The sequence below is a fragment of the Arvicola amphibius genome, chromosome 4 (genome assembly GCF_903992535.2).
Source record: "Arvicola amphibius chromosome 4, mArvAmp1.2, whole genome shotgun sequence".
Lineage (NCBI taxonomy): Eukaryota > Metazoa > Chordata > Mammalia > Rodentia > Cricetidae > Arvicola > Arvicola amphibius.
In genome coordinates this window covers 34,700,500-34,724,584 of record NC_052050.1, presented here as the reverse complement: position 1 = coordinate 34,724,584, position 24,085 = coordinate 34,700,500, and the positions used below count along the sequence as shown (strand labels likewise).

The following is a 24,085-nucleotide window of genomic DNA, read 5'->3' as shown; positions in this document are numbered from 1 at the left end:
GAAAATGTACAAAATTAAGTCTCCTAAATTTTAGTGACTGTGACTATTCCCCATTTTCAGAACCTTTATATAAACTGAATGAACCTGATGGTGGCATAATTTGAACATCGAAATAAATAATAATAAAGGGTTATACTGTCCTGAGTTATCTTAAAATCCAGGAGCCCAAAATGATGTAAATAACTGAACAGAAAGGAAAGCTCTGTGTAAGTGAAAGTGGAGTGATGGAGTGAGGACCACTTGGCAAACACCAGTTGACTGTTACAGTCAAGAATCAATGGAGGCCACAACCGGACCTGAAAGCATGATGAGATGAGACACTTTTAATTCCAAAGGGGAAGCCTGGCAGACACCACCTTACACGTGACACAGTGAACATCAACAGCAGTGGGACAAAGATCTAAACACCATGCACCTCCTTTCTGAACTGCTGAGAAGAAACACAATGTCGCTTGGACAGTCCTGTCAAAAATGCATTAACTTGAATCTACTCCCAAAGAAATATCAGAGAAACCCAAATCGATGGTATTCTACAGAAACTGGGCTATATATACTCTTTTTAAAAATGTCAACATAATGACAAAGACAGACTAAAGAACTGTTACAAATTAAAGAACGCTAAAAGATATATTAATGTTAATTTCCTAATTATTTTATAATTCTAGTTACATAAGAAAATGTCCTTGAGTATAGGAAGTAAATGTTAGTTATAAATGTTTAGTTAAAAAAAAATCTTTGAACGCCAGGCAGTGGTGGCGCACGCCTTTAATCCCAGCACTCGGGAGGCAGAGGCAGGCGGATCTCTGTGAGTTCAAGACCAGCCTGGTCTACAAGAGCTAGCTCCAGGACAGGCTCTAAAGCTGCAAAGATGCCCTGTCTTGAAAAAAACCAAAAAAAACAAAAAAATTGAAATTATAAAGTCATAAGCAAGTAGTATTAACAAAAAAGGTGGGAAATTCTGCAGCTTTCAGGTTCATGTTAAGAGCTATGACAAAACCTGTTTCTCAGAAATCACAGGTATGCCAGGCTGGTGACAAATGCCTTTAAGTCAGCACCCAGGCCCATCTCTGAGTTTGAAGCCAGCCTGGTCTATGTAGTGAGTTCCAGGACAGCCAGAGCTATATAGAGAGAGCCTGTCTTAAAAAAAAAAAAAAAAGACTGCCAGTTGTGTTTGCTGAAGATGAGGGCATATCTGTGATATGATATGATATGGGGATGGGAACAGAAGGCTGAAGCAGCACTGCAAGCAGCTCAAGGCAGCATAAGCTACACAGTAAGCTCCAGACAGCCTGGTTTGCAGTGAGATTTTAACAAAAACAAAAAACAAACAAACAAACAAATCAAAAAAGACATTGGGTTGGTAAGTGTTGGTAGGTTCCCAGCCCCCTTGAAAATATGACTCAAAAACTTTCAATATCTCATAATACTCTCAGTAAGCTTCCCCATTTCTATATAGGAAGGAATATGTGAACTACAGTAGCTACCCCAGCTTATTAATGTGCTTAATAATTGGTTACAAAGAGATACAAATAAAATTTTACAGACAGGAAAACACCTTCCAAGTTTCTTTCTTATTTGTCTATAAACAGAACCATTTGTTCACATGTGAATCACAACAAGAAAAGTATATTTCGCTGGAAAATAATGTTTGAACCCAGTTTCTGGAGTAAATGTAAATAATTACATGAACTATGTACTAACCACTGAGATACTCAAGGATGAGGTAGAGTTTTCCACCGGTCTGAAAGGCATAAATTAAATCCACAATGAAGGGATGCTTTACTTCCTCCAGAATATTCCGCTCTGCTTTTGTATGAGCTGTATCTTTAGCATTTCTTACTATCATTGCCTAAAGGAAAAGAGATGATCTATAAGAACAAAATAGTGAACATTTTTATCCTATGGTAATTGGAAAATCTATTTTATGCTTTCCTGGCCAATACAGAATGGTTCCTCTTAGAAACCGAGATGGGGGTAATGGAAGCTAACTCACTGCTTATAAATATCTAAACTTGTTAGGGTTTTGTAGTAAACATGTAAATGAAAACCTAGATGTGTTTCTTTAGCAATCTGTATACAGATCAAGTTTATGCGTATATTCACTTACAGTTCAGGGCTTGGTGTGCTCCCAGCTTTAGGCCAAGAGAACAGAACTAACACAAGGAATCCTGTGCTTGGAGCCAGAGCATCAGGAGAAAACATAGAAATGAAGGTAAGCACAGAACAAGTATGGGTAAGTGGGGGAGCTGCTCTCAACTTGGCAGGAAGCCTCCTCAAGATGATGATAGCAAACTGTAAACTTAAGGTGAAACGTGGAAGGTTAAGGAGCACCCAGGAGAAAAAGAGGGTTGACTGAAAAGAATGTGTCAAGGGAATCCAAGGTCAGTATGTTAAAGAGTGCTTAGAGACCCAGCTGGAGGTAGAGACGAGAGGCCAGGAAATGGAAGGCAGTGCTTCTCAGCAAAGGTGCTGAGATCTCAGAGGTCAAGGAGAAATACTGAGATGAGCGTGATGAACACCTCAGCTTTCCGTGGATTGTAGGAAGAAATGACACAATGCAGGCAGCCAGAACAAGAAACTAAGGAATGTGCCTTGTAACTAAGACAAAGAAGAAACAAAAATCAAGGTTAAAGGTCTGTTATTGGCGCTTGTAGCCTTAGTTTTAAGAAATAATGAAAGATGGGTGTGAAGGCACGCTCCTGACATTTCAGCACTTGGGAGAGACAGAGGCCAAAAGATCAGGAGTTCAGGGCCAGTTATGGTTATTAATAAGTTTGAGACCAGTCTAAAGTATGTAATATCTTGGCTATAATAATAATAATAATAAATAATAATAATTATTATAATAAAAGTGTTTAGGGAAAAAGAGTACAAATATAAGCTGGGTATGACAGAAAAAGCCCAGAATCAAAGTCGGAAGCAGTGGAACCATAAATTTGAGGACAGTTCATGCTGAACCAGCAGAACACAGTAAGACCCTGATTCAGAAAATACGAATATATGTATGTGTGTGTGTGCATGTATATATACGCTACTTGTACCTATAAAATTAAACACAACTAAGAAAGTCTCAAAGCTAACAGTAAAAAAAGAGTGGTCAGAGAATAAGACTTTGGAGTATATTTCCTAAAATAAAATCTCAATGGTTTGGCCATCCACCATCTTGCTGAAATTCTTTATTGCAATTACAGAAATTCGTTTTGTTTTTTGGTTTTTTTGGTTTGTTTTCAAGAGTTTCTCCAGGTAGCCCTAGCCGTTCTGGAGCTCACTTTGTAGACCAGGCTAGCCTCAATCTCACAAAGATCCTCCTGTCTCTGCTTCCCCGGTGTTAGGTGTGCACCACCACCACCTGGTTGCAATTATAGAAACTTTGGTTTCTGAAAGTTAATAATTTTATATATTTAAAGAATAACATGAGGGGCTGGAGAGATGGCTCAGAGGTTAAGAGCATTGCCTGCTCTTCCAAAGGTCCTGAGTTCAATTCCCAGCAACCACATGGTGGCTCACAACCATCTGAAATGAGATCTGATGCCCTCTTCTGGCCTGCAGGCAGACACACAGACAGAACATTGTATACATAATAAATAAATAAATAATAAAAAGAAAAAAAAAAAGAATAAGATAAAATCAAGGACAGAAATTTAAAAGAAAACAAAACACAACAGAAATACACAAATTTGACCATGCATGATAATGCACACCTCTAATCTAATCTAAGGTAGATCTTTGAATTCAAAGCCAGCCTGGTCTTTATAGTAAGTTCCAGGATAGGTAAGACTACAAAGAGATGTTTTGTCTCAACAAAACAAAACAAATAAAACACACGGAGTTAGAGGCCAGTTTGGGTTATCTGAGACCCTGCTTTCCAAAAGAAACAACTGGAAAAGTCTGAACATACCCAATACATTAGAAAACAGCACTGAACATTAACATTAATATTTCCAAATACAATAATCATACTACAGTTAAAGTATGAAAACACTCTTATTCTTAACAGAATTTAGGGTGAAGTATATAGTGTCCACATGTAACTCTCAAAATATATGGCAAAAACTGAATTTAAAAATTTGAATAGGCCGGGCACTGGTGGCGCACGCCTTTAATCCCAGCACTCGGGAGGCAGAGGCAGGCGTATCTCTGTGAGTTTGAGGCCAGCCTGGTCTACAAGAGCTAGTTCAAGGACAGGCTCCAAAACTACAGAAAAACCCTGTCTCAAAAAAACAAAAAAAAAATTATTTTAGAAAATTTTCTAGACAATCCTAATACAAAAAAAAAAAAAAAAAGAAAGAAAGAAAAGAAAGAAAAGAAAAGAAAAAAATTAGAATAGATAGGGGCCGGAGAGACACTCAACAGTTAAGAGCATTTCTTGCTCATTAAGAGGACCCAAGTTCAGTAACGAGCACCCACCAAGGCAGCTAATAATCAATCCTCTGTAACTCCCATTCCAGAGATTTGATGTCCTCTTGGGAAAAGTGCACACATGTGATGCATAGACATGCATGCAAGTAAAATATCATACACATAAATTAATCACTCTTAAATAAAATTTAAATATAGACCAACTCAAAAATTGAACAATTCAGGGCCAGAGAGAAGGCTCGTCAGTTAAGATTACAGGCTGCTTTCCCAGAAGAGCCAGGTTCGGTTCACAGCATCCACATGGTGGCTGATTCAAGCTCCAGGAGATCTGACACTCCCTTCTCTTCTGGCCTCCATGGTATACCAGGCATGCATGTACTTGCAGGCAAAACACCCATACAAATAAAATAATAATAATAAAAATTCTTCAAAAAGTTGAACAATTCCTCTTAAAAACTGTATGAACATCTGAATTTGGTGGTGAAATATTATGCATATGTGACAGCAGAAAAGAATGGAGGGTGGAAAGACAAACTATAGCAAAATGTCACAATTGTGGCACTGGGGAGGTAACAGCAATAGCTCCACAAGCATGAGAACCTGAGGACCTGAGTTCAAATTCTCAGCACCCACATAAAAAACTGAACACAGTTGTGTGTCTTCAAGTCCAGAACTGAGAAGCAGGGACAGGTGGATCCCAAGAGCTTACTGCCCAGTCAGCCTCGTAAGAAACTATGAACTTCTAGTTAAGTGAGAACCCATATCAGGTCTCAGGACATTAAGGCAGGGGGAGAAGACACTGCTGGGTCTAGTGGCACATGCTTTAAAATCCCAGCACTCAGGAGGTAGAAGCAGGTAGATCTCTTCAAGTGTGAAGCCTTGTCTACATAGGAGGTCCAGGTCAGCCAGAGCTGCATAGTGAGACCCTGTCTTAAGAACAAATAAAAAGTAGACACAAAATGCTGTGGTTAGCTTGGCTGGAAAGAGCAGAGTGCTTAGAACAAGCACCTGTTTGTTACTGTTACAGAGGATCCAGGTTAGGTTCCTAGCATTCACATGGCAGCTCCCAGCCATTTGGAACTCCATGGGATCCAGGGTTTCTTCCGGCTTCCACAGGCACCAGGAATGCATGTTGTGCACAAACATGCATATAGGCAAATATTTATACATGTAAAATACAAATAAATAAGTCTTCAAAAAAAAAGAGTTGTGGTCAACTGCTTCAGAGTATAGAGACTATTGGATTTAGCAACTGGGAAGTCACTGATGACTTAGGAACAAGTATATCACTGAACTAGTAGAGTCACAAGCCAAAATACTATGAATAAAAAAAAAACAGAAAGCCGGGCGGTGGTGGCGCACACGCCTTTAATCCCAGCACTCGGGAGGCAGAGGCAGGCGGATCTCTGTGAGTTCGAGGCCAGCCTGGTCTACAAGAGCTAGTTCCAGGACAGGCTCTAAAAAAGCTGCAGAGAAACCCTGTCTCGAAAAACCAAAAAAAAAAAAAAAAAAAAAAAAAAAAAAAAAAAAAAAATAAAACCTACAACCTGAAAAAGGTGGAGCTGGAAAATGGCTCAGCAGTTAAATTACTTGCTGTCAAGTCTGAAGACCTGAATTTGATCCCTGGAACCCAAACCTGGAAAAAGAGAACCAACTTCTACAAATTGTCCTGAGCTCTACACATACTCCATGGAATGTGCACACACATATGTACATGCTCATAATATGTATGTTATGCACACAACAAATGGATGAGAAAAAGAAGAAAAAGTAGAGGTGATAATATGCACCCTGCTGAGGGTGAAAGGAGGTTTGGCTTAAGCGTGTAACAGACACATTTAAAGAAAGAAAGACGTCAGGGGAAGCTGGGCATGGTGAAATGTGCCTGTAATTCCAGAACTGAGGAGACTAAGGCAAGAGGGACAGGTTTGATGTCAGCTACAGCAATTTAACAAACTCTTGACATACAGAGAAGTTCAGGGTCTTTGTGCTGACTCAGCAGGTAAAGGGCTTGCAATGTAATCCTGACTTGTTTCAATTCTTGAAACCCAAGTTAAAAAAACCAGCTGTGGTAGTGTACACTTGCAATTCTAGCACTCCCACTTCAAGACAGGAGGTAGAAATAGGAGAACAGACTGGAAGCTTGTAGGCCAGCTGCCTGGACTATGCACTGTGGAAGAACCAAGAGGAAAAGATAGACTTGACTCCCAAAGTTATCCTCTGACATTCACACATTGTGGTGCCATGCATGTGCCCACACAAACACAAATAATAAATAAATTTTTTAGAATAAAAAAAGAAAGTCAGGACAGAGGAAGAGTGATTGAATGATTAACAGAGTAAAGTATCCAAACAGGCTGAAAGAATAGGATCTACAACAGAGCAGTTAGCTCCAGAAAAGAGCGCATTTCACTGCGTAAAAATACATGTAGGACAGTAGGACAGTGCTGGAATAGGGACCAGGATGGGCAGCTGAAAGAAACCATGGATGACTGCCTCATGGGAAGGATGGTTCTGGCTGAATAAATGAAAGGCTGAGAGTAAAAGCTCTGAACAGTCAAAGAATGGAAGGATCTGTGCAGGGAGATGTCAAATGTTGTTGGATACTCGGGGTCTAAACAAGTCATAAGATGGAGCAGGATTTTATGAATTTTTCCCAAAATTTATGTGATTTCTGCCAGAAAATGCTCAGCAGCAGATAGAGGAATATAGGAGTAGTGAGAAACAAGCAGATTCAGATTAGCATTTTGCTGAACATAAGGTTAATGGGGTAACAACTCAATCAAGTGGCAGGCTATGTTGATTCGAATGGTCTCTGGAACGGAAGTGGGAACTGGTGGAGCTGACTGAAGGTCAGGCTGCTGGTTAGGGGGTGACACAAAGGCAGGCGATGGCGACCCCAGAATAAGAAGACTGGACACAAGAGGAAAAAGACTGAGCTAGATCTTTCTGAAGCTGAAGAAAAAGGCAATGAAACTAGGTATGTATATATGTACATACAAATGCATACCAATCTACCTACCTACCTACCTAGAACCTACCTAGGTTTAAACTTAATGGAGAAAGGATTGACTGTAGGGTGGCTGAGTAATTTTTAAAAAAGCTTATTCATTCTTCCCTTGAAAGACAGAGCAAGTAAATTAGAAACAGAATACATTTCATCTAAATGAAGAATATTCACATCCAGTATCTGCACACTAGTTTAATAAAAGGTAGAACACAGGCAAAGGCAACCCTGTGAGTAACAAAACTTTGGCCAAAGTCTCTAGCTAGAAGAATAGCTTGCTTCCAAAAAGGGCTACTGATAGCCTTTTCCTCAATATTCTGAGTAAATAACCAAATGACACCATTCCCACAAAATAGTAAAGTCTTATAAACCCAACAGAATTTCCAGATGTGAACAACTCACTAAAAATAATAGGACACCTCACTCTCCCCTGATTTCATCCATCAGTCTGTGAAGGAAGAATTCTTTCAACACACATTTAGGTCTAATAGATCAGGACTCTGCCTCCGTGATGCAAGAAAAACACTCTAAAGAGCCTACTATCATTTCATTTAGGGGTTTAGGAATTAAAACCCTAGCTGTTTAAAGAGTATGCTTAACCCGATTTAAATATTATGTAACACATATGTGCACTGGGAGGGTACACGTGGGCCATGACAGCAGATGAGACGGCTCAGCAGGTAAAGGAGATTGCCACCAAGCCAGATAATCTGAGTCTGATCGTCAGTACCACATGGTAGAAGGAGAAAACCAACTCCCAAAAGTTGTCCTTTGATCCATATAAATAAACACACAAAAATTTAAAAATGTAATAAAAATTTAAGATAATAGGATACTCATTAAGATAAATATATTTTAGGGCTTTTGTTTGTTTTTAAGATAGGATCTCTCTATGTAGCCCTGACTGTCCTAGTGTTCACTATACACATCATTTTAGCCTCAAAACTCACAGAGATCCACATGCCTCTATCTCCCAAGTGCTGTGATTAAAAGTGTGTGCCACCACCCAGCCAGTTTAATATATTTTTTTAAAAAATTCATTTTTGTCAGGCAGTGGTGGCACATGCCTTTAATCCCAGCATTAGGGAGGCAGAGGCAGGCGGATCTCTAAGTTCGAGACTAGCATGGTCTACAAGAGTTAGTTTCAGGACAGGTTCCAAAGTTACAGAGAAACCCTGTCTCGAAAAATCAAAAAGAAGGGGCTGGAGAAATGGCTCAGAGGTTAAGAGCACTGGCTGCTCTTCCAGAGGTCCTGAGTTCAATTCCCAGCAACCACATGATGGTTCACAACCATCTATAATGGGATCTGGTGCCCTCTTCTGGCAGAACACTGTATACTTAATAAATAAAATTAAAAAAAAATCAAAAAGAAAAAAGCCGAAAAAAAGGAAGTAAACAAACAAGAAGAGAAACAGAAGAAAATCAGCTATCAGCCCAGGATCCAACATTAATTAACTACAATTCCAATAGCACAAAATTGTGGAGAGGGAACTGTCAAAAATCTCACATAAGCAAACTCCTACAAAGTGATGAATGTCAGTAAAGAAGAATAGCTAAGGTCTTCAGCACAGGGCTTCTCAAGTAGCCACACTTGGCTGGACACCTCAGATGGTGACTGGTTTTGCTTTACCCACAGGACTATTCTGCTGTCAGAAGAAAATGATTAATCAAATACGAAAGAAGGTGATGACTGGAAAGATAACTCAACAGAAGGAGAAAACTGACTCCTGCAAGTTGTCCTGACCCACCCATCCACCCCACACAAATAAATGTAATTAAAAAAAGGTAACTATGTAAGACTTACTAGTCTCTTTTACCTTGGTTATTAGTATAATCACAAACCCATAGCATTTTTCAGTATGACAGATGAATGTGATCTAAATTCTAAATCCATTCATATTAAGAGGAAGTGGGGAGAGGCTAAAGATGTCAGGAACACTTTGAAGTGGTCACTAGCATATTCATAATTGGACAGGAGTGGAAGAGGCCACGTGGAAGAAGTATGGACTCATAGGACAATGGATTAGGCACCATTTCTTTTAAGCTTGGAGGTTCTAGGCCAGCTAGGGCACAGAATAAGACCCTATCTTCAAAACAAAACAAAAGAAAGGACAGGCATAGTGCCTACACACCTTTAATCTCAGAACTCAGGAGACAGAGGCAAACAGATCTTTGAGTTCAAGACCAGCTTGGTTTTATATAGAAAGTTCTAAACAAACCAGGGCTGTGCAGTAAGACCTTACCTGAAAAAAAAAAGTAAACTAAGATTAAAAAAAAAAAAGGAGAATGAAAAGATGAAGGGGGAAAAAATATTCCCAGGGACTAAACAGAGAGTACAACACAGTAATAGCTGGCTTGCTTAGCAAGTATGAGACCCTTGGTTCAAACCCCAGCACCACACACACACACACACACACACACACACACTCCCTCTGAACAATCAAACAAGTACAAAGGTAGCACAGGACAGAAAGGAAAATTGCAAATTTGAGGCCAGGCAAGGTTACAGAGCAAGACTCTGTCTCAAAAATATAATTCAAAAAATATGAATCTAAAAGGATGGTCCTAATTCCAGAACTCTGGAAGCAGAGGCAAGCAGCTTTATGAGTCTAAGGCCAGCCTGGTCTATGTAATGAGTTCTAGGCTATAGTGTATAGCAAACACACACACACACACACACACACACACACACACAGGCTGGGGGTATGGCTAGTGGGCAAAACCCTTGCCTCACAAGTATGAGGACCTGCGTTTGACTGCCCAGAACCATGTCTGTAATCCCAGTGCTCTGCAGCAATGATGGAAGGCAAAGGACAGGAACAGCTCAGAAGTGGATCAGCTAGTCTGGTGCATACAGTGGAAATAACAAAAGACCTTTCCTTGAATAGGTGAAAAGTGAAGACCAACACCCAACATCTCCCTGTGACCTCCATAATGAATGCCATGGCACATGAATACTCGAACTTACATACATAATCACACATATGTGTACACAAAGATTGAAAATAAAAGTATAAAATATGAATCAAATTTGTTCTAATGGTATTAATGTAATACTAGGAAACAGAGTGAGGACTTAGGGCTCAAGAACTCCTCTTGAAAGTTCCAATGGCAGTCCTACCACCAGCTCCCAAACACAAGTCTCTCACAAGACTTCCCACTCTGACTCTGCGCCACACTTTTCTACCCAACAATCTGCTTGGTACTGGTTTGGTCATCAGCTATATGGACTCAGCTATGAAAGAAGAAACATACCTAGGATGGTAATGCACACTGGTAAATTATGGCTGAATTTGGAAGGCTGAGGCAACAGAGTCATGAGTTCAAAGACAGCCTGGACTATATAGTGAGCCTGTCTCACCAACAACAATAACAAAAACAATTACAAGCAAAAATCTTCAAGAATGTTTCCTCCAGGCAAGATGGTCACTGCAAGAAAATGGGGTATAAATAAAGACATACAGAGTCATGACGCAGAAAACAGAATGGAACAGTGGAGAGCCAAGATGAAAGGACTGTGGCAAATGCAGTCATTTAATGTCAGACATGTCTAGAGAGCTAACAGTATAAACTGGGACAGGGAATAAACGGCTCCTAAGGAAGCTGGGCATGGTAGTGCACACCTGTCATCCCAGGCGATAAAGAAAGGAGGGCCAGAAGTCCAAGGGTAGTCTTGGCTGAGTAAGACCCTGTCTCACAAACAAACAAACAAACAAACAAACAAACAAACAAACGAACTAGAGACCACAATAGTAGAGTCAATAAAAATGAACCAAAAGGACACAATAGAAAAAAGTTAGGATTGAAAAAAATTAAAAGTCTTAATAGAAAATTATTATATAATCTAGAACTGTTGTATAAAAGAGTAATATTATGCTTACTACTTAGAAACATGGAGACCAGAAGCAGCTGTGTCCCTCAGAGAACTGACAGTGCTCTCTTTTCCATCCTCATCAGAAATAAAACCCGTATGAAACAAAGCGTATCACAACGTCCTCCATTCTACAAGAAGAGCTGTTATAATACCCTGCAGATGAAACATGATGCACTCCACCTCAGGAGTTTTCCAACTAAAGTTTTGAAAGAAGATAGAGCATAGAGTGAAAAGGGGAAAGGAATCACCTTTTTAAGCACCTTCATGGCAAATATCTTCCCAGTATTTGCTCCTGTTACTTTTCGTACTTGAAAAACCTGGACAAAGAAAGGAGTGTTGGCACGTTACCAAAAGTCAAACTATGCAGGCCATCTTCCATAATACCCATTTATAAGAAACATGTCATCCTGTTGTTTATACTGTGCATACAAAGGGTCAGTTAGAAAAGGCCACACTTTAAGATTTACTAGAGGAAACTGTTACATGTGTGACTTTCTGTGGTTTTCTGTCACCTGATGGTAGTGCTGGAAAATATCCAACTAAACAGCACTCACAAAATCCTAGTTCACTTAACACAAACTATCAGTGTCCCCAACTTAAAACACAAATTTCTCAGTTTTTTACATAAATTTATACCAGGGATACAATTGTTATTATTTCGCACAATACTAAACTAACCAACAGATTCTCACTCACTGCATTAAGATGTCTACTAACCCAGCACTTTTAATCCACATGTAAGCTTTAAAGTGTTACATATTCCAGCATGCCTCAACCTTAAACTAAAAATGTCACACTTCTAAAAACTAACATTAGGATGGTACAGATAGTCCTTAATCTAAACAAGTTGTTAAACTCTCTTAGAAGGGAATGTCTGGAGTATAGTTGTCTTGGGCAGACATATAAAGATAAGGTCTTACTTAAATTAGAAAGCCTAGGGCAAAACTATGAAACCCCTTTCTTACAGTCTTTCATCTTTTCTATTTCTTAGACACTGCAAGTCAAAGAAAACATATTCAGATTCAAATCTCAAGAAGGGATAATTAAACGTGCATAAAGTAAGGAGCGATTTACCCATGTTTAAAGGGGAATCCTACATAAGGTGCCATTGGGCCAAAGAACAGAGCACGGCATCAACAGCAGAACTGGCTGGCACATTAGCTGCTAATATTAAGGGTCGACATTATGTCTGTGTGAGTGGTCAGAAAGGTGGGAACTGAACTTACACCCTCAAATCATGCAAGTCAGGGTTAGATCCTACACTGATGAATGGAATCAAGCTACCCAAGTCAAAGACAGCTATTTCAGAAACACTTCCTACCTTTCCATAGCCCCCTTTACCAAGTACCCGAAGTAGCTCAAAACATTCTGGTCTGATTTTTTCTGGCCCTCTGTTCACACTAGTTTCTGAGATTTCAAATTTCTCACAATGTTCCATGCCACTGGGAAGAAAAGCAAAACCAGAAGTAAATTTGCAAAAAGTTCAATTATATCCAGCACATTGTTAGAAAGAAGAAAAAGAAATATAATCCAACTAGGTAAATGACAGTAAATGAGTATCTGCGATCTAAGCGAGGTGATGACTGAGTCATCGACACGGCTGGGTCAAGATCAGGGTGGACTGTAACTGTTCATCTGCTTGCCCACATAACATAATATTATTATTTATTTTCTTAAATATCAAGCACCCCAGCTAAACTAATAAAATTAGAACATGTTTACTAAGCTGATGAAGTAAACAAGTCTTCTGGTTATTCAAATTTAGTTCATTCAAAATGTCCATGGGATCACTTATTACCTAGCAGAAAATCTAGGATCTTTCAGAAATGACTCAATTAGTTATTATATAACCCAGGCCTATCTCAAAATGATTAAGTAACCCAGGCTAGCCTCAAAGTCATCCTCCTGCCTCAGTCTCCTGAATGCAGGATCATAGGCACTCACCACCACACCATGGATTGTTTTGTTTAAAATTCTTAATAATAAAATAAATCTGCATTTCTTCCCATGTCTGGCTTTTCCAAGTTATTTGCTTAAAGTCTCCAAAAAAGGAGTGGCAACTGTGTAGGTCACGTACATGCTTCTTATGTGAGTAGCCGGTCTTCTCGACCTCTTGTCATGCTCTTTACTGAAGGGTGGGGTAAGGAGTAGATTTATCACATACTCACCTAACAGAATCCATTCAACTTGACTTAAAATTGCATTAATCTCTCTGTCGGAATATTGTATTAAAGTATTTTGGGGGCACTGTCATAATTTTTTCAATAAGAAAAAGTTACAAATACAGTTTCCTATATTAAATGAGGAAAAATTTACTGGGTAGTGGTGGCACACATCTTTAATTCTAACACTTGGGAGGCAGAGGCAGATGAATGAATCTCTGAGTTCCAGGCCAGCCTGGTCTACAAAGTGAGTTTCAGGGCAGCCATGGCTACACAGCAAACCATGTCTTGAAAAAAATAAAATAAAATTCCTAACCAACTTGAATTCATCTTTTTCTACACACAGAATATTAAAATTCTCATGTTATATTCAGCAACTCAAACAACTTTGTAAATATGAGCTGTTTAAAAACAGATTATTAGCTAGAATCCCTTGAGGTCATCAGCAGGTGCAACCTACTTGAGAACACAATGGAAGTGTATTCAGACGCACTTACAGTTCATATGGTCCAACTCCCCCATGGTCCATGCTTTCATTTAACTGACCCTGAAAAACAGTTTAAGTTTTAGAAATAAGTAACACCAGAAACTCAAAATTTAAGATGTACAGTGCTTTACCTCATAATTCACAGAGAATAAAAGAAATAAAATCAGCTTAAAATTTCTACTTCACTATCAAGCAAACATGCTACTAAACAAAATACAGTACACAAACAATACTATAGAGTATTTTAAAGTTTTTGAAGTTTTTTTGTTTGTTTGTTTCTTTGTTTTGACACACGGTTCCTCTGTGTACCCTTGGCTATCCTGGAACTCAATCTGTAGACCAGGCTGGCCTCGAACTCAAAGATCCTCCTGCCTCTGCCTCAGAGTGCTGGGATTAAAGGTGGGCATTACTACCACCTGGCTAAATTTTTTCATTTTATACTGCTAACTACAACAGCTACTCATTCATAACCTAAAACAAAGCCGAGTGAGTTTTCTTTCAGCAAAGTGAGTTTTCCTTCAGCAATTATACTTATCAGCTATTAAAAATATGATTTTTTAAAAAATAAAAAATAAAAAAATAAAAATATGATTTTTATTCTGAAGCCAAAGGCATTACATTCTAAGATACTAAATCAAATTATATGCTTCTGTTGGGTAGACCAACATGTCATGAGCTCAGCTTAAGGCAACCAACCGCAACTAGTCCAAGATACATAACGTGCACTGTGGCTAAACAAAGCAAAATAATTCACCAGCCAATCTAATGATTAAACATCACATGGGCCACCGAGTAAGTGAAAATTGTAATTAACCCACTGTGTATTGGCAATGAACAACCCTAAAACTAAACTGAGATAATGCTACTCAGAACAGAATCAGTAAAAATAGCACAGATGCCCAGGTATGGTAGCACATGCCTTTGATACCAACACCTGGGAAGCCGAGGCAGATATTTCTCTGTGAATTCAAAACCAGCCAGGTCTACATATGAGACCCTGTTTCACAAAACAAACAATGGCAAAACAAAATAAAAAAACACAACAACTTAGATGATGTGGGGCTGGAGAGCTGGCACAGGAGTAAGAGAATGAGTGTGTTGTTTTTCCAGAGAACCCAGAATCAATTCCCAGGACCCAAAACAAGCAGTTCACAACAGTTTGTAACTGCAGCATGGGCAGGACTGGGGGAGAATTTGAAACCCTTTTCTGTCTTCCTCAGGCACCTCCAGTCATGGGCACAGACACACACATATACACAAAATTTAAAATTTAAAAAATATATATGTATATGTGTTTAAGTATAGCTTAGATGTTGAGCATGGTACTGCACACCTGTAATCTCAGCATTTGAAAGATGCAGGAAGGAGAAATGCTTAAACAGTGAATTCCAAGCCAACCACAGTGAAACAGCAAGACTCTACATAAATAAATAAATAAATGAAAAAGGTAGAGGGGAGAGCCACACCTGGTATAACAGGCCTGTAATCAATTCTAACTACTTGATTAAGAGACTGAGATCATAAATTTAAGACCTGCCACAGAGTACATTTACAGCCATCCTGAACAACTTGGTATATCAAAAACAAAAGGTCTTGGGATATATCTCAGAGTTAGAGCACTGAGGTGGAATGTGCAAAGTCCTGGGTTTGATCCCCAGCACATTTAGCTCCTCCACTCCCTTATAAGAAAAGATGATAAGAAAACCCACAGAAAAGGAATAAATAGATAACGATTTTGAAAAACAAGTTAGACTCTGAATAGGTTTTTTTTCCAAAGAAGGCATAAAATGAACAATAACCCACAGATATTCAGCATTAGTATTAGAAAAAAGATGCATAGAGACATAAACTACATCTTCCCATTTACTAAGACTATAGAAAAGGCAAGAGACGAAAGGGAAGAAACATCATACCCTGCTAGTGTGAATGTAAAATGGTGTAAGTACTTCAGAAAATAGTCTGGCAATCTCTTAAGAAGTTCAACATAGGGGCTTTGGAGATGGCTCAGAGGTTAAGAGCACTAACTTTTTCCAGAGGACCTGAGTTTAATTTCCAGCAACCACATGGTGGCTGAGAACTGTCTATAATGAGATCTGGTGCCCTCTTTTGGCCTGCAGGGACACATGCAGGCAGAACACTGAATACATAAAAGTAATCTTTAAAAAAAAGAAGAAGTAGTTCAACATAGCCTGATTGGACAGATGGCTCAGCAGCTAAGAGCACTGGGGGCTCCTCCAGAGAATCTAGGTTAAATTTCTAGCATCCACATAATAGCTCACAAGTGTCTGTAATTCTAATTCAAGGAATCTGACATTTTCTGGCCTCTGGGGGCAATATACATGCAAGTGGCACACAAACATATGCAGACAAAACGCATTTACACATAAAACACTTTTTAGAAAGTTAAACAGCCGGGTGGTGGTGGTACACGCCTTTAATCCTAGCACTCTGGGAGGCAGAGGCAGGCAGATCGCTGTGAGTTTGAGGCCAGCCTGGTCTACAAGAGCTAGTTCCAGGACAGGCTCCAAAACTACAGAGAAACCCTGTCTTGAAAAACCAAAAAAAAAAAAAAAAAAAAAAAAAAAAAAAAAAAAGGCTGGGCGTGGTGGTACACCTTTAATTCCAGAATTCTAGAGGCCTGAGGATATCTGTGAGTTCAAGGCCAGCCTGGTCTATGTGGGAGTACCAAGACAGCCACCTTACAGTGGGAGACCCTATCTTAAACAAACAAAAAGATTAAACATAACCAGTCAGAGCTGGAGAGATAGCTCATTTACTAAGAGCAATGGCTGCTCTTCCAGAAGATCAGGGTTCATTTCCCAGAATCCATATGGCAGGTTCATAAGCATAATTCCAGTCCCAGGGCATATAATGCCTTCTTCTGGCCTCCAAGAGTACTACACACATGTGGTGTGCAAGCAAAATAGCCATATGCATTTAAAAAAAAAGTTGGGGGCTGGAGCAATGACTTTAGAGGCTACGAGCACTCCCTGTTATTCCAGGGCTCCTGAGTTCAATTCCCACCAACCACATGCTGGCTCACAGCCATCTACAATGAGATCTGGTGTCTTCTTCTGGCCTGCAAGCATGTGCACAGGTAGAACACTGTATACATAAGAAATAAATTAAAAAAAAGTTGTGCATGGTGGATAACCTTTTTTTTAAAATATTTATTTATTATGTATACAATAGTCTATCTGTGTGTATTCCTGCAAACCAGAAGAGGGCACCAGACCTCATAACAGATGGTTGTGAGCCACCATGTAGTTGCCGGGAATTGAACTCAGGACCTTTGGAAGAGCAGGCAATGCTCTTAACCGCTGAGCCATCTCTCCAGCCCCCGGTGGATAACCTTTTAATTGCTACCAGAAGGCAGAGGTGGACAGATCTCTGTGAGTTCCAGACTAGCCTGCTAGTCAGAGAGTTTTAAGTCAGGCTAGACAAGGCTTCATAGTCAGACCCCGTATCAAAAAACAAATAAAAAAAACCCACCAATAAACCAAGGTTTTAGTTTCTGGCCGCCATACAATCATGGCTGCACTTTAAAGACAAATGACTAACTTCTCTCAGATGTGATAAAAACTGATGTTACATAATTGTCTTTTTCTTTAATGTTGGCTTTACTTAATTCTAAATTAAAGATCACAGAGTAGTTAGCAGCCTCCTTGGAAGCCACCTCAGCAGACATGCCCCCAGGCTGTGGCTCATTTCCGGAGCCTGCTCCACCACCTGCACGTGCACCTGCACTAACTTCCTACCCTACCGTTACTTTCTAGAACAGAGACTTCAGTGACACAATTCTTTCTGCCACTCATCGTACTTCTACAAAAATCTCTCACTAAGGCATGTAGAAACACTGAAATACACATTGACAACATTCTTTCAAAAGAAATTCTTCCCTCAGAATTATTTCCTGCTACTTTAAGATTCACCTGTGTGGAGGCTGATGGCTCAGTGGTTAAGAGCACTGGCTGCTCTTCCAGAGGTCCTGGGTTCAGTTCCCAGCACCATATATAACTGCAGTCCCATGGGATCCTGTAGTGATAGTTCATTTGTATCTTAATAAATAAAGCTTGCCTGAAGATCAGAGAGTAAAACAGCCACAGTGGTCATCCTTACAGACCAGGCAGGCGTGGCACACACCTTTAATCCCAGCACTAGAGAGGAATATAAAAAGGGAGGAGACAGGTGTCAGCTCAGTCTCGTTATCAGATGCAGGATTACCATTTTGGAATGAGGTAGAGGTAAAAAACCAGTGGGTGGCTGTTTAACTTTTCTGACCTTCAGGTTAAACCCAATATCTGTCTCTGGGTTTTTATTAATAGTGCTACAGAATCCCATCCCATACCCTCTTCTGGTGTGCAAACATGCATGCAGACAAAACACCCACACACATTAGATAGACAGACAGACAGACAGACAGATAGACAGATAGGCCAGGCAGGCAGGCAGGCAGGCAAGCAGGCAGATCAATCTTTTTGGGCAGTGGTGACATATGCCTTTAATGCTAACATTTGGGAGGCAGAGGCAAGCAGATCTCTGAGTTTAAGGCCAGCCTGGTCTACAAAGTGGGTGCCAGGACAGCCAGGGCTACACAGGGAAACCCTGTCTCAAAACACACACTCTCTAAAAGATTCACTTGTATGAACTAGAATCCTGCTACGGCAAAGTACTATACAAAATAGACTGTGTCATATTAGCCTACCAGTGAATATTTGAAAAATTTTAAATTAAAAATGTTATGTAAAGAGGGTCAGGGGTGGTGGTGCGCGCTTTTAATCCCAGCACTTGTGAGACAGGCAGGTGGATCTTTGTAAGTTTGAGACCAGCCTGGTCTACAAGAGCTAGCTCTAGGACAGGCTCCAAAGGTACAGAGAAACCCTGTCTCGAGGAAAAAAAATGAAATAATGAGTGTTTCTGTGTGTGTGTGCGCACACGCGCGTGCGTGCATGGGTGTATGTATGTGTACTTAAGCAAGTTCATGACATGGTACACAAGTGGAGGTCAGGGGTCAATTTATGGAAGTCAGTTCTCTCTTGCCATCATGTGGGTTCTAGGAATCAAACATTAAGTTTAGGTTGTCAGTGTGGCAGCAAGATCTTTACCCACTGAGCTGTCAAGCTGGGCCCTAATTTAAAAAAAAAATTAGCCGGGCGGTGGTGGCGCACGCCTTTAATCCCAGCACTCGGGAGGCAGAGGCAGGTGGATCTCTGAGTTCGAGGCCAGCCTGGTCTACAAGAGCTAGTTCCAGGACAGGCTCTAGAAACTACAGAGAAACCCTGTCTCGAAAAACCAAAAAAAAAAAAAAAAAAATTAAATTCTCTTTTGAGACTGGATCATTCTATGTACCCCCGACTACTGGGATTAAAGGCCTGCGCCACCACACCTGGCAGAGCAATAAATTTTTGTCAAACAAAAATCTGCTATCTCATTCTAAAATTTGTGTAATATGTCTCAGCAATTATTTCAAATTTTTAACTGGCAGAAAAAACAAAGACGCAGCCAACATTTTCATAATCTAACATTTCTCTAGAGGAAAACTCTGCCTTAGTTTCAGCTTATTACCACAGAAATATAGACAAACAGGAAGAAAAACTTTATACTTTTAGGGCTTTTATTCTGGTTTTTTTTTTTTTAATTTAGAGAGTAGCCACTCAGTTTTATCTATAATTTATTTAGTTTTATCACTTACTGTCGGAAGAACTGACTACATAAATGCCTATACTAATATAGATTCACCCAGTACAAAATACCTACAAAGGTGTTATCTGTGTGATCAATTATTTAAAAAAATACTACCATTCTAAAAACATGCCAGCTCTGGTTTACATGCATTTGTTACTGAGTGGCTAGGAACAGCTGAAGGCAAATTCTAATCACTCAGAACTTAGCAATGACTGGTGCTGATAAGCCACAGTCCATGAAGCAGCAAACCGGACAGTAAGTCAGGGCATCTTTAGACTACTTTACATTTAACCCTCACTTTACAAAGAAGAAAAAAATATCAGCTTACTGCAGATTCCAGAGTTCATGAGTATGGCCAAAGAGATCTCTATTCCCTATTTTTCTATTACTGAATTCAACTTGACATACAAATAGGCACACTGTGAATGAGGCTAATATATGCAATCAAGAATGCAAGGCTGAGCCAGGTGGTGGCGGCGCAGGCCTTTAATCCCAGCACTTGGAGGCAGAGGCAGGCTGATGTCCATGAGTTCGAGGCCAGTCTGGTCTACAAGAACTAGTTCCAGAACATGTTACACAGAGAAACCCTGTCAGAAGAAGAAGGAGGAGGAGGAGGAGGAGGAGGAGGAGGAGGAGGAGGAGGAGGAGGAAGGAGGAGGAGGAGGAAGGAGGAGGGAGGAGGAGGAGGGTGGAGGAGCGGGAGGAGGAGGAGGAGGAGGAGGAGGAAGAAGAAGAAGAAGAAGAAGAAGAAAGAACAGGAAAGAAGAAGAAGAAGAAGAAAGAAGAAGAAGGAAGAAGAAGAAGAAGAAGAAGAAGAAGAAGAAGAAGAAGAAGAAGAAGAAGAAGAAGAAGAAGAAGAAGAAGAAGAAAGGGCTATGAGAGACACTTCTGTGGGTAAAAGCCTGTCGCCAAGCCTGGTGACTGAATTCATTCCTCTGAACCCACATACAGGATGGAAGGAGAGAACAACCCCCACAAGTTGTCACTCACCCACAATGTGCACTATAGCATAATGCCACACACACTCTCACATGCATGCATACACGCACATACACACACACATGCACACAAACACATAGAAATGCGTCTGCCCACATACAAATGTAGTAACAATTTGAAAAAGAACCTATGCGGGAGTCAAGGAAATGGCTCAGCTGGTAAACACCCTTGCTGCCGAGTCTGAGGACCTAAGTTTGATCCTCAGATTCTCCACATGATGGAAAGAGAGAATTGACCTCTCCCAAGTTGTCCTCTGACCTCCCATACATGTGCTACTGCATACCTACCTCATCAAAATAAATAAATGTGAAAGAAAGAATCCATGTGCAAGCCAGATTTGGGGGTACAAACTTACAACCCCAACACACAGGAGAGAAGAGGGTCAGGAGGATCAAGAAGAACCACAAGTTGAAGGCCAGGATAGCTAGAGAGTAAGCTCATGTCAATCAAATTTACCAACTTTAGCAAGTGCCTTCACCCACTGTGCCATCCGTCTGGCCCAAGATATTTAAATCTGTAACATAATCTGCTCCAATGAGTCAGAAGATACTAATTGTGGGCAATCACTTCTCTGGCCTATGCCTCAGTTTCCTCATTATAAAACAAAGAAATGGGACTGTTCTGACATGCCACCAATGTCAAAGAAAGATTTACATAAGAAACTAAAAGCTGCTGGCTCCATAGCTACTGAGAAACCCTGTCTTGAAAAAAGAAAAAAAAAAAGAGAGAAAGAAACTATCAGAGGAAACATAAGATTTTCTAAGAATCAAAACTGTTACCATACTTAAAAATTTTTTTAACTTTTTTTCCCCAAAGTAATCTAGACTGATTCTCTTTAGGCAGCTGACCCAACTCCATCCCAACTCTTTCCCTTTTTCCACCTAGAGACATTAAGACATCCCTTAGTAACACAATGAAGGCCTGGCAGGTGCACCCAGCCTTTATTCTTGGCACCCAGGAGCCCAATGTAGGAGAATTTGGAGTTTGAAGCCACATGGCTACACAGTGACACATTGTTTTTTTGGTTTTTTTTTCCCCTAATTTTTCGAGACTGGTTTCTCTGTGTAGCCTTGGCTATCCTGGCACTTACTTTGTAGACCAGCCTGGCCTTGAACTCACAAAGAGCCACCTGCCTCTGCCTCACAAGTGCTGGGATTAAAGGCATGTGTCACCACTACCCAGCTTTGGTTTTGGTTTTTTTTTTTTTTTTTTTAAAGAATGCACTCAAGAGAAACATTTCAACTCTAAAAGCACTCCTCTTCAAAAGCATCCGTAATTACTTCTGCTCTTCCTTCTAACCCTTTCCCTAAAGTAGTGGTCACATTTCACTCCCTTACCCACTTTTTCTGTCCCAAGAGTAGGCCAGACCTGGAACTCGTACTGCTCTTGAAGTACTTAAGAAAGTGAAAAGAAAAACAAACGAGGCCCCAGAGTTCGTCCCAAGAATCACAATATTGTATTCTCAAAAGACGATGAACCCACAGACTTGAAAATTCCACCAGTAACTAATGACAATATTCACATAAAGCCACTCTCCTCTGCAGTTCACTCTCTGGCCCTACTCCAAAGCCACTGCCATATGGAAACAATGTAACTCAACAGTGTATCATATTTATAATTAAAGTAATCCTGTATTTGTTTCAAATTTAGTATCCACCACATTTGATTAAAAGGCTAAGTGGAATTCCACATTTAAAAAGTGTGTGTCTCAAAACCCACATTTGGTCCTGTGTAATCCTGAGAGTCATTCAATTATAAAAAAAGCAATACCTTTGTTGGCCCAATTAATTTCATAAAAGATTCAGAGTCCTTTATACAAAGTCTTTCAATCTTTTGCCAATTTATTTATTAAAGAAGGAAAACTGGGGATGAGAAGAGAAAGAGCCCTTATGCAAATGCAGCAAATACCTAACATCAGCCATAAATCCATATTCTTATGAAATCACCATGAGGTTTTTACTGAGGACATTTGCCCTGAATCGATTCTTCAGTTTGACATCTCATTTTTTTTTTGACCCTCGGTGTAATATGTGTATATTTCAATAAATGTTACTTTAGAAAAGGTGATGTTCCATAAATAACAGACTCCTAGGACAGCAAAGGTAAAACCAAGGTGTGCGTTAGCGATTCTAAATTTAAACTTCAGCAAGGAAAGCCCTCACACCACTATTCACAAGTCTCTGTTCAAGCAATTTATTTCGGGCGAGACAAATCACAGCTGTCAACGCTGGGTTTCTTCCCCACCCTACAATTACATAAATTATTCCGAAAAAAAAATATAGACATCTTCAACTTGAGGGAAATTAACTTACAAATGCCGTGTGTCATTATGAATGTTTTTTTTTTCCTTTAAAATGTCACACGGAAGGGGGGTTAAAAATAAAAGGCAAACAAACAAACCCTGGAAAGATGCAGCAGGGCCCCCTTGCTCCCGAAATAAAACTTCTGGTGGCTGTAACAGCAGCGGCAGTGCTACTCCCGACAGAAGTTTTCAGCTGTCACTTCTAACAGCTGAGCGCTTCCTAGGAGAGAAGCGACGGGCCGAGAAGAGAGGTGGTTGTGGGGAGTCTGAAGACTTGCCATCTAACACTCCAGAGGGAAGCCCTTCGCGCCTCACACCTGCACTTAGGGGACACCCAGCAAGAGCAGCTCCCCCCGCCCCACCCCGCAGCACACGCTCGCACCACCTCGGCCACATTCAGGAGCAGAGCGCGCGCCGTTCCTCCTCGGCGGTCCCGAAACACATTGCTAGGGACTGCGCTGCTCTAGGGACCAGGGCAGGACCTGCACCTGCGCGCCCCGCAGAGGCCTCACACCTAGGGCCAGGTCCGCCCCGCCCGCCCGCCATCCCGCCTGCTCCCTCTCCCTCTCCCTCGTCGGCCGCGCGGCGCCTCGGCTCCTCCAGGAGACCGCTCGCGTCCCCCCGGGTCTCCGCGCCCTAGGACACACCAGGCTTCCCGGGCCCACGCCGCCACCCCGGCCCTGTCACCTCGTCGTCCCGTTTCACCCCCCACCCCCACCCCGCGCCACATCCCCGGGGGACCCCGGGCCTCACCCCCTCCTCCAGCTCATCCTCAGAGCCTGCGTCCTCTGGCTGGTCCAGGTCTATGTCAAACACTCCTGCCATGTCCTCAGCTTCCCTGTCTCGGAAGTCAGGCGCTGGGTAAAAGCCGTCCCGCCTCCGTCGTCGCCTCATGGGCCCGGACCCGCCGCAGACTTCACTGCCGCTGCCGCCATCACCAGCTGCTTAAGCTCAATGCGTCTGCGCCTAGGCCCCAGACTGGCTCCTCAAGTTCAGCCCCGGAGCATGCGTACAAGGGTCCGTGAAGCCAACTGTGGGCAGCGGACATGCGTAGCACTATTTCCCCGCTCCAGGTACTGGCAGGAACATGCGCACATCACCAACCGAAGCCAAGCCCGGAAAGTAGAGCATGCGCGTTACTGTCTAAGGCGTTTTACTGGACACCGAGCATGCGTACCATATCTGAAGTTCATAAATTAAAATTGAACAT

General features: G+C 41.0%; 1 protein-coding gene across 6 annotated transcripts in view; it reads right to left on the bottom strand.

Annotated features, from left to right (window-relative positions):
- The window catches only part of Rps6kb1 (ribosomal protein S6 kinase B1), a 40,156-nt gene extending 16,246 nt beyond the window's left edge, over window positions 1-23,910 (bottom strand). For 2 of the 6 annotated variants that reach the window (XR_005285162.1, XM_038328474.1), the window contains exons 1-5: window positions 23,629-23,907; window positions 13,900-13,949; window positions 12,562-12,682; window positions 11,489-11,557; window positions 1,702-1,849 (exon numbers count right to left, since the gene is read on the bottom strand). Coding sequence is in view for 2 of the 6 variants with exons in the window: in XM_038328474.1 (XP_038184402.1) it covers window positions 1,702-1,849; window positions 11,489-11,557; window positions 12,562-12,682; window positions 13,900-13,949; window positions 23,629-23,769 (529 nt within the window). In the remaining 4 variants the exon portion in view is untranslated. Of the gene's footprint in view, window positions 1-1,701; window positions 1,850-11,488; window positions 11,558-12,561; window positions 12,683-13,899; window positions 13,950-23,628 lie in introns of all 6 variants that reach the window. The other 4 variants (XR_005285161.1, XR_005285163.1, XR_005285160.1 and 1 more) reach the window with 4 other exon arrangements.
- Window positions 23,911-24,085: the final 175 nt, after the last annotated feature.